An 11,370-nucleotide genomic window follows, 5' to 3' on the forward strand; every position below is an offset into this window, starting at 1 on the left:
CCGGGGGCGGTGGGAGAGCCAGCACGTGAGCGCCGGGGTCCGCGCTGTCCCCCTCCGTGACGAGTGGCCGATAGGACAGCCGATAGGTTGTAGGTGGGGCGGGGCGAGGCGAGGCGGTGTCCAGCATTAATTACGTAACCCCGCGAGGGCGCGCGGCCCCGCCGCCGCGCCGGGCAACGGCGGGGGCGGGGACCGTGCGCCGCACGGCCCGGGTAGGCAGCGCCCCCGCACTCGCGCCCACCGGGTGGCCTACCCTGCGTCCTGTGGGCGGGGGGCGGGACCCATCTGCCGCACGGCCCGGGTAGGCAGCGCGCCCGCACCCGCGCCCATCGGGTGGCCTACCCTGCGTCCCGCGGGCGGCGCGGCGCTGCTGGGATAGGGCAGGAGGAGCGATGCGGAGGAAGCCCGGTGATTTGTGAACGTAAATAATTGCGAAAAGAAACGTTGGGTTGTCGGGGAAGAGAGCGTGCAAGAGTGAGGAAATTGCCACCACAGCAGAGCAGTAGCCGCTTTCCCCTCCCGCCCCGCCCCCTCTATTTGTCTCACGTTCCACGCCCGGAGCCCCGAAGTGGTGCGGTGTGGAGTTGGGTGGCCTGAGATATTTCCTAACAGGGGTCCGTAACTTAACGCATTAGCGTTATGCGTTAGTTATATAAATTAACGAGTAACGCATTAGTGTTATGCGTTAGTCATATAACGTAACGTCTAACAATTTGCAATAAAAGTTAAAGTTATGGGTCGTCAAAAATTATTCTGATGCTAGTTGGAGCTTGTTCCGGCATTTTGAGTCTAACTCTTAACGTTTCATGGTATGGTCACAAGTGATGAGTTATAACTCTTAACGTTTCATTGTATGGTCACAAGTTATAAGTTATAACTTTAACGGATAACGTACCGCTAAAGGGGAGTTTCATGTTAAGTTACGGACCCCTGTTTCCTAATGGGTCACCTGGGAATCGTGTTACCGTCGATTGCGAACGGGGAGGGGTGAAGAGGGGTTAGGGGGCGGGGGGCAACAGAACAGGGAGCGCGCGAACATTCTCTTGAAGAGCAGGCAGAGCAGAGCTGGGCCGGGGCGCGAGGGGCGGCTAAGTGGTACCACAGGGAGTGTGCGGGAGGGGGGCGGGACGCTCCCACCACGCTGTCGACTGTCGACGGGAAGCCCCACTAGGGGGCGGCGACTGCGACATGCTCCGCTCTTGTCTCCGAGAAACCCGCGGGCGCGGTTTTATAGGCCGCGAAGGGATGATGGTGATGCCTGGCTGAAGGTAGCCAACGGGCTGTGCAAACCCACAAAACCTACGTGGCCCCCCTCAAAGAAATCCGTGACCGTCGTGACGGATGAGGCCTAAGGACGTGTAATTAGCCCTGGTCGTCACAGCTGGTCACAGCTGGTCACAGCTGGTCACAGCTGGTCACAGGAGCCCCGTGGGCGGTGCGGGCTGGCACGACACCGAGTAGAAGGGGAGAGCGGGGGCGGTGATCGGCGTGCCCCCGGGCACCCGCCGGCAGCGGCGCACGCCCGTGCAACAGGCCGGGAACGGGTGCGGGCCCGCCGACCGGTCCGGGACCCGCAGGACGGGCGCGCTCTCCAGCGGCAGCTCGGGCACGATGGGCAGGCGGTCGCGGCACACGTCCAGCGGGTACTGGCCCTGCAGCACGTTGGGCGCCACGAGCACCTGCTTGCCGCGCAGCAGCTGGCTGTGCAGGATGTTGTTGTTGGTCTGGATCTTGGAGGAGAAGAGCCGGCAGACGGCGCGCCGGCTCGTCTCGCGGTGCGAGTCGCAGGGCTGGTGGAAGTGGGCGCGGTGCGTGGTCACGGGCTTGGCGCGCAGGGCGGCCCGCTCCGCGGCCCAGCGCGCCGCTGTCAGCTCCTTCAGCCCGTACTGGGTGAGGTTGCCCTGCACAGAGAAGGTGTAGGCCCGGGCGTCACGGGCGTTCCACCGCAGTAAAAGGACTTTTACTCCGTGGAGCGGTCGCGAGCTGCGCTAACCAGGCAAGGAAGAAGGTCCTGGGAGGGGAGCCACTCCAGGTGCCTGGAGTTGAAGGCCCTGGCCGTGGCACAGGCCTGCGGCATCCAGTGGTGCATCAAGTCCGTGGTGGTCGTAAAGTTCTCGCGGCACTTTGGGCCGCTCGCCTCGAGCAGTATGGCGCGGTGAAGACCCTGCGGCAAAGGGGGGGCACTAGTCATATCATATTTATGGCTGGCTCAAGATGTCGTTGGTGTATACGGTACGGACGGATCGCGCTGCGACTTTGTTCAAAAAAGGAAATAACGCCGTAGTTCCCTTACGCCATGACAAGCCGCATGAGGAGAACGTTCGCGTTTCGCCCTCGTATGCGTACCTCGGCGCCCGCGCGGTTGTCCCATGCGGCCTGCGAGGCATAGTCGTCCAGGAAAGCCTCGCGTGGCGGCTCCTTGAAGGAGGTCGTGTAGATGGAGCAGCCCCTGAAGGGCGGCGCGCACGCCTTCGTCTTCTCGATGCGCCGATCGCGCCACATGCCCTCGAGGACGCCATCGTTGTACCGCGGTTCCGTCACCACCAAGTCCCTCGTCTCCTCCCTGTGGAAGAGGGGTGGCAATGGGAAGTAGGGGCGGGGGGGGGGGGCAGCGCGGTGGCGCCTCCGTAACAAGGGGGTGCGCTGCCTCCTACTTGACGGGGATGACGGGCACGAAGTCCTGGAAGCTGGACTTGGTGGAGACCGCACTCGGTGGGGGCCGCGCCATTGTGCGCCCCTCCTCTAGAGGTCTAGAGCCTGCGCGGGCGGTGGGGGTGACTCGTCAGCGCCATGCCCCCGTCGTGCTCATCGGCTGCTCGACGGCCACCTCCCGTCCTGGACCAGGCCATGCGGGCCGTGCCTTCCCCATACCCCCAGCCCTCCCACACCCGCAATAATGGGAGCCCAACAATCAATTACTCGCTTCTACTAGCGCTACAGGCGAAAGCCGCGCGTCCAGCTTAAGAAATGCTGTTTTGGAGCCTTTTCTAGCACTGTTGCTAGATGTTGGGATAAGTTGGGATAAGTATGGTTTCTCAAAGTGAATTGAATCATTGTGATTTTAGGACATTGACAAAATTTATCAACAGTTGTTCACAGAACAAAATTAATGTGTAATGATTTTACATATTAAACAATGGTTGCAACAGATTTTAACAAACACACCAACCAACCAAGGCAACATATATTCATCGCTTTCTTTCGAACTTCCATCGATAGATGGGTGGAGCGTCTTTAGTTGCTGGCTTTATTCTTTCTGGCTCTGCTTCTTTCTTGTTTGCTAGGTGCTTCTTTAGAATCATTTTTTCTTGGATAACACGTAGGTGCTTTTCTCGGTCTAGGCGCTTGTCTAATTCAGCATATTTTTGCTGCTTCTGTTTGGCAGCCTTCTCCAATGCAGCTGTAGAGTAAATTGCATTAATGAAGGAGGTTACTAGGCAAAGGTGATAACAGACACATAAAGCAAGATCAAACAAACCTTTATCAACCACTGGAAGCACAGCAGTTTTTAAAGTATCAAGTTTCATTCGGTTACAACGTCTACCTAAGAGGGCAGGGTGAGTATCTAATCTAGCTGCGATATCAAAGTTTAAAGCTTCTTTAGGATCATCCACAAAAAACGTATGATGATTTGGAACCTAGAACAGACAGAAAGAAAATTGTATACATAATCATAACCAAACTGAGAGTAATTCCACAAAATAATTTAGATTTTACCTCTTGAGCAGCGTCTAGCAAATGGAGCTCAGACTGAAGTCTGGCAATTTTCCGTTTTTCAGTAGTTTGCTTCATAGTGATATACCGCAGATCTTGAGTTTGCATAAGCTTGATCTGCTCGGGTGTGTGCTCATCCTAATAAAATACAGGCATATCTTTAAAAATTCCCTCTGTACATATTATAAGAAAGATTCAAAAAAAGGTGCACAAAACATTACCTCTTTCTCAATTTCATGATGTTCTCCATCCTCTGTGCGAGAATTGATCATATGAAAATAAAACTCATCTGGGTTGCGACTCAGAGCTCTCTTGCGGAGAAGACGCAGAGTAGCCTGTTTTTCATGAAAATCATTGGCACGAGTCTTGTAATCTTTTTTCTTCTCAAGCAGGCCCAGATGTTCACGTGCTTCTGGTTGATGTCTCTCCCTGTGAGTCTTTTGGTTTGTTTTTGCTGCTTTCTTCCATGAAGACATTTTGACAGATGGGATCTGCAACAATAATACAAAACAAAATTAAAGTCAAGATAAAACAGCTTAACATCTCGTTGTGTCAACCTAGTCAATTTGATGTCATCCAAAACAAAGTGATTGACATGTACATACAGAAAAAGTGAAAATTAATGCAAATTCGGACGCTTAGGTAGGAAGTCCAAATCGTTTTCACTGAATCAGTTCTAACGTTGCTCGCACAAATAGTCAGAGGTTAGAAGATTTTGTTGCCAGCAGCGTGGTTCCCCCACCCCTCCTTAGATTTGTTTATATTTTTTGGGATGAAAATATTGTACAGCGCACCATGCCGACCATTTGTCTATTGGTGCAGTTTAAGGTACCTGCCCCACCTATTTCGCTCTATTGACGTCGACTAAAAGAATATGATATCTATGAAAGACCAAAATTATTCAAGAAGAAAAGTTAAATACACAGTTAAGACCATTGTTTGTTTTCTTTCGCACTCGTGAATTTCTCATATATGTGATGACTCCCTCTTTCCAAGTTCTGTAACCTTCGAAAGGAAAAATATTCAAAGCAAAGGTGAATATAAGGCTCATTGGACTCAGAAAGCATCACTGATATATTTCAATACTTAATTAAAATGTCTTTGGTTCTTTTGAGTGATTTTTTTGCGTTATAAATCATGACGGATTCATATGCCAACCAGACTACTTCATTCATAAACTAGTGGCCACTTGCCGTCGATGAATCAGTAATCAGTTGGTCCTTAACCTGTAGGGGACGAAATTCCGTTGTCAAGAACAAGAACCATGGTAAGTCTTTGTGGCTATTTTTGACGTCTAAATGTGTGTTTCCGCTTGCTTATTTGAGTTTTTAACTTTTTAAGTCACTAACATTGTCTATCTTCGCAGGCTTCTTTCACGGAGGACCAGCTGGCTGGTAAGTTAATCGAGGTCAGCTTTGACGTTCCAGCTCCCCCTGATGACACACCCCGAGCCGACTTTGCCTTATTTGGTCAAGAACTGTACGGTATGGAGGGAGAACGGATTTTACTCTCGCTCTGCTCCTGGCAAGCAAGGCACACACGGTTTTGTTGCAGTGCTGAATACTCTCGTAGCAGTTGTGTCTTCAAATACTCTTAGGCTTTGTCCAATTTGTGGGTGTGTCAGAGCACAATAGCCTGCCAACATGTATGCTTATGAGGCAGTTAATAAAGTAATGACGTCTGTGGAAGGTTTGTGATCAATTAGCATTGTCAAAGTTGTGTCGTCTGAGAGCCCTGTCATGACCATCTGCATTGCTCTCTGTGCTTCACTAAGATATGTGGGGAATGTGGCCCTTGCCTTTTTCTATTCTTATACATTCACAATGTACTGTCATAGAAATTTGTCTTAGTTTCTCACTAGATTTTTTTTTCCAGAGTTCCAAGAAGCATTTCAACTCTTTGACAGCCGTGGGGATGGCAAGATCAATGTTGGTCAGATAGGAGATGTCTTACGGGCTCTTGGTCAGAATCCCACAGAGTCTGATGTGAAAAAATTTACTCACCAGCACAAACCTGGTTGGTATTAGCTTACTGTTAAGATGAATATTTGTCTCTTAAATTTAAAAATAAAAATGACAATATTTATTATCTTTGTTGACAGATGAGCGAATCTGCTTTGAAGTTTTCCTTCCAATTTATCAGGCTATTTCGAAGAGCCGCACATCAGACACAGCTGATGACTTCATTGAAGGTTTGAGGCACTTTGACAAGGATGGCAGTGGATTTATCTCATCTGCTGAACTTCGTCATTTGTTGTCAACTCTTGGTGAGAAACTCACTGATGATGAAGTTGAACAACTCCTAGCTGGTCAAGAGGACTCTCAAGGAAATATTAATTATGAAGAGTTTGTGCGTATGGTCATGTGTGGGTAAAGATCTAATGTTTCAGATAACCTATCTATGCTGAATTCTAATTTGGGTAAAGAAATAAAGTATACTGTTATATATTTCATAAGTAAGTGAAGGTTTTAATAACCTCCAGAAATTATAAATTCCCTGGGTTTTCTTGTACTTATTGCATTTGATGTTTGAAAAATATGGTCTACAGTTACCACATTTGGAAGTATTATATATATTTTTATTCCGTGTTTGTGATGTTTTCAAGTGGCATTGAATGAATGATCCAGTTCAGTATGCATTTTAATATTTTGTAATTTTGTCAAGTGTTTTGTGCAATGTAGAATGGTTCAGTATCCATTTAAACAAACAAAATCTATGCTACGGTTTGGATTGATCTAATCATTTTTATAGTATGGTTGCATTTTGTAGGTAATTTGCTTGTAGGCTTGTTGTGGGTAACCCCTTCCATTCAATTAGTGTATATTTTTTTATTAACTTACATTACCTTGGGTTTCCATTCCATTCTAATATTATATCTCCTATTGAGCTCCATTTATTATCATTTGCTGATTAAAGTTTGTATACAATTTGATTTTAACTCTTATCCTGTTCTTAATTTCATAACCTTCCACTTATTGCAGTGTTTCTTTCTTGGGGTTTGGGAAGAAACAAAGAAAAGAACTCTATTATTCTTAAGCTGGTTATTGCTTTAATCATCAAGGACCAGCCCATAAAAATTGATTACAAATCTTAACATTTAAATCACAATACACTTATGATACATGCATTTCATAACATGTTCCCAAAAGCCAGAGATAAAAGGGACTGGGACTGAATAGTACGTAATAAGTTGATATCCAACTTGTTCTCATTGAGATCAGGATATACATTCACACTTACAATAAGATTACACACAAATTATATGCAAATATTTCCCTTTGCATAACATGGATAACTACCAATACAAATGTGTTGTATTGGGGAATGAATAGTATGGAGAGTCACACATAGCTCTAGCGATTACATACAGTCATAGGCATAAAACATATAACAGAAATCTGCTCAGTTACATTATAAAAACATTACAATATGGCATTTTTAACAAAGCATCAGCATAATTAATATATGATCACAGGTTCCTCTGGCACATTCAAAGGCATTCTTCACACTTTTGTTTTTGTATAACACAGGAATCTCCAACAGATTAGTCAAAATTATCTGAATAAAGCAACATAAAAATCAAAGATCAACAAGAGAAACCCTAAGCATCTTGAGACAACTGAACACATCAGTCAGCAAGAAATTCATAGACAGAGTTTCACCTCAGAGAATGGGTAACTAGATCCAACAGTACAAGTACATGTGTATGAAACTTGATTATAAGAACCACCTTTCAATAAGTAGAGGAGAAATGTTAAGGACAAAAAATACTGCAAACAACTGGTATAAAATAGGGCCCAACTTTTGGGTTGGATAGACAAGAACATAGATAATTATGTTTACATACCCAGATACCAAGCCATATAATTCTATGACAGTCTTAATTCTCATATAAGAGATACAATTGCCATGCTAAGTAGAGCCCCACATGATAGACCCACACCAAGAAAAGCTGACATGATCATTGCAGCCATCTCTTGTTCATGATGCTCACATGCCCTGTAATAGAGAATATCATAATATAAGTACATACAGGATTAAACAGTGGAGAAGTCTTCAAGATTGATTCATTTTACATCGGTCCAACCAAAGCACTTACTTAGGTGCACTCATCATGGTGATATTTACTAGATAACCATTTGTGAAACCAAAGAGGACTACAATTAAGATGTAGATTGCATCTTCATGAATCAAGACGGGTAAATGTTGCCTTGGTTGAGCATTACAATACAGCAGCAAAGGAACAAAGATTACTCGTGCAGCTGACATGAGAAGCAGCGCACGAGCATTCTGCTTTGGCTGCAAATTTACAAAAGAGAATAGATTTAAAAAATACAAATTTGATATTGGTTTGGTGGTTTAAGTGTACGACATCTTACCAAAAGGAGCCATCCAGCTAATACTCGTCCAAGATAATCAAATATGCTAAATATCAAGTATGCAACTACTGGCACAAAGTATTTGTCTGTAAAAGAAACAAATATTCACAATAAGTTTCAAACCATTAGAGTAGCTCAAGGGTTGGTGACAATAAATCAAGAGTGCTAGAGGTTGTACTACTTAAACATACCATTCCATATATTCCCATGCCCTTTGTTCTTAGATTCTACAAGAACAGTTATTGCTGGGTAGAATGAAAGAGAAACAAGGAAAGCCATCCAAACTGCTAGACCGTAGATCCATACCTGGAGACCATTTAAGTAAAATTAAAAGCATGCTAAAAATGGAATATATAGGGCTAAAATATGAGTGAAAGTACAGACCTTACTCAATACTCTTTTGTAAGACAGGGAATTAAGATTTATTTCCTCTGAGGGTAAACACCCTGGTTCATACTGTACTGACAGTTGAGGTTTAGGCTCCATGTGATATTTGAAGAAAACCTATGGGGGAAAAAAGTGTTTTGAATAAGGGCAAAGGCCTATGACTTAATTCAAAAGACTATTTTTTTCTAATGCCCTTGCTTACCGCTCGAATGAGAACCAAATAACACACAATAGATAAAACAAGGAAAACATTTGCAACCATGAAATAAACAAATGCGCTCAGTTGTGGTGAAGCACCCAGCCATAGGGAGAGAATTTCTGCAAGGGCTGCAAAAACGCCTCCTAGGGATTGTCCACTACTTGCAGCAGAAATGTATGCAGTTGAAAATTTTCCCAGCATGCCAAACAATCCTCCAGTCAGGACAGCACTTGCCACTGAGAAGAAAATGTGGAGATAACAGTAAAGACAGTTTTGATAATTTTAAGATACTGTATGAATGTAATGCACTTACTGTTCAGAACAATGACTATTGCCATGGTGACATAAAAAAAATCATATTGATCTGTAAAGAAAACAGACAATCAAATAGAGGGCATTTACGAGTATTGAATACTTGGATATTAATAAAGGGATCAAGAGGAAAGTTCAAAGAGTAGGGTATACCACACACATGCCTACGCTGGATTGCATGCAACAATTAAAAACAAAATTCCTCACATGCGTCAGTGTCGACATGGACGAAAACAGTTGTGATGACAAATAAACACAATATAACTACAAATGACCCCAGCATGCGTGAGTGAATAGAAATCCTGCCAACAAATTAGATTCATAATTTAAGTTTGAATTGTAATCACAGAAAAACATTTGTTTTGTTATAGCCTAAAGCTATCTGTGGAAAACATACTTGTGGGCAAAAGCAGAGTTCAAAATCAAAAATATAGTGCTTGGAACATTTGAAGCTACGCTGAGATATGCTGTGAAGCTCTTTTGAAGAGGAGTACGACTGATTACGTCTGACGAATTTCCAAGCATAGTGACTGTTACAGATGAGTTAACATCACGAAATTTGTACATCCAATACTGGAATACAATGAAAGACAGGGTTAAATTTTGAAGTGAAATAATTAAATAACTTATTACTGAAGATGTAACTCACATCATCAGCAGTGATGAAAAAATTCCATGGTAGAAGTGTGGTCATTCCCAGAAAGTAAAATATGATGTATGCAATACTATATCTGTAACAGAAATATTTATCACATCAGAAATAGAGCGTACTAAAGGAAGTAGTTCGTTCAAAAAAAAGGTTTCTTGACAAAGTTTATTGCTACAACTTATTAGACACCTACAACTAGGTACCAATAAAAATATCAAACAAAAAATACAAACAATAAGCTACGAAACATCATGCTTGACCCCAGTCTGCAGTGATCAATCAAAAAGATGTTAATTTGATGAAAATGTGAATGTGACCCTTAATTTGATTGTCAATTTTTTTTGTCAAATTGACATCTATTTGATTTATGATTGCAGACTAAGAACAATTAACTTACAAAATACATGTGTAAGTTAATTCTGTTAATGCACCACCAATGACATAAATTTGATGGAAAATTTAAAAAAGGTAATGTATTTTTAAATATTGAAGCCATTCAACAGAGACAAAAAACACAGCCTATAATTTACTATAGGAAATTATGACCTTACATGAAAATCTACTAATTGACTTGAAAAGCACTTACTTGTTGTAAGCATCAGTGCACAAAACTTCAGATGTTACCCCTCCCCTTTTATTCTCTATTTCAAACATCAAAATTTGATTTACTCTCACCAAAATAATTTAAAGTTTCCAATCTTTACCTAGCACCTTCTAGCACTCTTCAAAGTTACCATTACATTCCTTGGTCCAGCCAAAAAAAGTTAAATCTGTAATAATGAAAACACACCATGCCTGCCATACACAACGTTTTTGTGCACTTTTTGTGGGCAACCTTGTAACCCAACTGATAACCAGATGATAGATATAGCCCTATATTTTTCAAAAATAATATTTCTTGTTTGATATCTTTCCTACCTGTCCTGTGGATCCCTTTGCTTGAACAATGGCTTTGTGTCTTTTGTTACGACAATTGGGTCATCAACTTCATATGATGGGGGAGAAATTCCTAGATCATCGTCGTCAAAATCACTTTCAGTTTCACACTGCAGAAGCGGCTGAGTATTTATGTGGTCATCCATCTTTTGGCAATGTCTGAAAAATAAAAAGACAAGTTGTAAAGGACGCTATTGCTTAAACATAAAAAGATGGCTGTTAGGGGAGTGGCATTATAGACCAAGAAAATGATTGGAATTTTGTATAAAGGAAAATGAAACAAAGAAGCAGAATTTCACATGGGAAAGTTTGATATTTTTTAAAGTTAATATTGGTCTGAAACCCTTACCTTAACTTGTTAAGCAGAAGATGAAGTCTCTCCTTGTCTTTGTTACCAGGTCTAACGCCATGCACGGTGTGATCCCGCTTTTCATTGGGGTGGAATGCTGTGATTCACAAAGCAGATGGCCTTGAATACGATATTTGCATACTGTTTACTTCCGAGATTACCACATCCAGTTGCAAAGGATTTATGATTCGTCTTTGCCCTTGTCCTACAAGACTCTAGGGATGAATGAAAAAGAAACGTTACTTGGATCAGACAAATGTTCTCTCACAAAACATGAGCGGCAGAAATCTCGAATAAGGTATCAACGTACCTTTATTGAAATACTCAACCCATCTGTCTGCTGCGGGGGTTCGTATATGTGTCCAGCTTGAATCTTGCTTGCATTATTTTTCGTTATTGACGCACCTGCCCCCTTAACCCTTCCCCCCTCCCCCTCGCCCCCAAC

The 11,370-nt window shown here is 43.5% G+C and overlaps 4 protein-coding genes across 8 annotated transcripts; 1 reads left to right on the forward strand and 3 right to left on the reverse strand.

Moving 5' to 3' along the window:
* Window positions 1-1,357: 1,357 nt before the first annotated feature.
* LOC113208927 (uncharacterized) lies at window positions 1,358-2,913 on the reverse strand. The gene is made up of 4 exons (XM_026426186.2): window positions 2,655-2,913; window positions 2,347-2,563; window positions 1,994-2,164; window positions 1,358-1,901 (listed from the first exon to the last, which is right to left on the reverse strand). Exons 1-4 carry the CDS (start codon window positions 2,726-2,728, stop codon window positions 1,416-1,418), a joined length of 948 nt encoding a protein of 315 aa, XP_026281971.1. The 5' UTR covers window positions 2,729-2,913; the 3' UTR covers window positions 1,358-1,415.
* A 146-nt stretch (window positions 2,914-3,059) lies between these two features.
* Window positions 3,060-4,574, reverse strand: LOC113208428 (probable U3 small nucleolar RNA-associated protein 11). Of its 2 annotated transcripts, none has more exons than XM_052264118.1 (5): window positions 4,556-4,574; window positions 3,936-4,205; window positions 3,718-3,852; window positions 3,479-3,638; window positions 3,060-3,400 (listed from the first exon to the last, which is right to left on the reverse strand). In XM_052264118.1, the coding sequence occupies exons 2-5, from the start codon at window positions 4,188-4,190 to the stop codon at window positions 3,189-3,191; spliced, it is 762 nt and encodes a 253-aa protein (XP_052120078.1). In that variant the 5' UTR covers window positions 4,191-4,205; window positions 4,556-4,574; the 3' UTR covers window positions 3,060-3,188. The 2 variants fall into 2 exon arrangements, with proteins under 2 accessions (XP_052120078.1, XP_026281189.1); XM_026425404.2 differs by lacking the exon at window positions 4,556-4,574 and adding an exon at window positions 4,320-4,505.
* A 255-nt stretch (window positions 4,575-4,829) lies between these two features.
* Window positions 4,830-6,652, forward strand: LOC113208435 (myosin-2 essential light chain). Of its 2 annotated transcripts, XM_026425427.2 has the most exons (4): window positions 4,830-4,981; window positions 5,081-5,108; window positions 5,590-5,730; window positions 5,816-6,652. In XM_026425427.2, exons 1-4 carry the CDS (start codon window positions 4,979-4,981, stop codon window positions 6,085-6,087), a joined length of 444 nt encoding a protein of 147 aa, XP_026281212.1. In that variant the 5' UTR covers window positions 4,830-4,978; the 3' UTR covers window positions 6,088-6,652. The 2 variants fall into 2 exon arrangements, with proteins under 2 accessions (XP_026281212.1, XP_026281201.1); XM_026425416.2 differs by lacking the exons at window positions 4,830-4,981; window positions 5,081-5,108 and adding an exon at window positions 5,182-5,403.
* Window positions 6,653-6,740: 88 nt separating this feature from the next.
* On the reverse strand, window positions 6,741-11,356 carry LOC113208416 (equilibrative nucleoside transporter 3). Of its 3 annotated transcripts, XM_026425381.2 has the most exons (13): window positions 11,236-11,356; window positions 10,926-11,140; window positions 10,559-10,735; window positions 9,641-9,722; window positions 9,389-9,564; window positions 9,199-9,293; window positions 8,993-9,043; window positions 8,683-8,915; window positions 8,478-8,597; window positions 8,285-8,399; window positions 8,094-8,179; window positions 7,814-8,013; window positions 6,741-7,713 (listed from the first exon to the last, which is right to left on the reverse strand). In XM_026425381.2, the coding sequence occupies exons 3-13, from the start codon at window positions 10,720-10,722 to the stop codon at window positions 7,602-7,604; spliced, it is 1,434 nt and encodes a 477-aa protein (XP_026281166.1). In that variant the 5' UTR covers window positions 10,723-10,735; window positions 10,926-11,140; window positions 11,236-11,356; the 3' UTR covers window positions 6,741-7,601. The 3 variants fall into 3 exon arrangements, with proteins under 3 accessions (XP_026281166.1, XP_052120068.1, XP_026281175.1); XM_052264108.1 differs by lacking the exons at window positions 10,926-11,140; window positions 11,236-11,356 and adding an exon at window positions 10,345-10,410 and having other exon boundaries at window positions 10,559-10,707; XM_026425390.2 differs by lacking the exons at window positions 10,926-11,140; window positions 11,236-11,356 and adding an exon at window positions 10,227-10,410 and having other exon boundaries at window positions 10,559-10,707.
* Window positions 11,357-11,370: the final 14 nt, after the last annotated feature.

Source organism: Frankliniella occidentalis, unplaced genomic scaffold, assembly GCF_000697945.3.
Source record: "Frankliniella occidentalis isolate FOCC.00 unplaced genomic scaffold, Focc_3.1 Scaffold16, whole genome shotgun sequence".
Taxonomy (NCBI): Eukaryota; Metazoa; Arthropoda; class Insecta; order Thysanoptera; family Thripidae; genus Frankliniella; species Frankliniella occidentalis.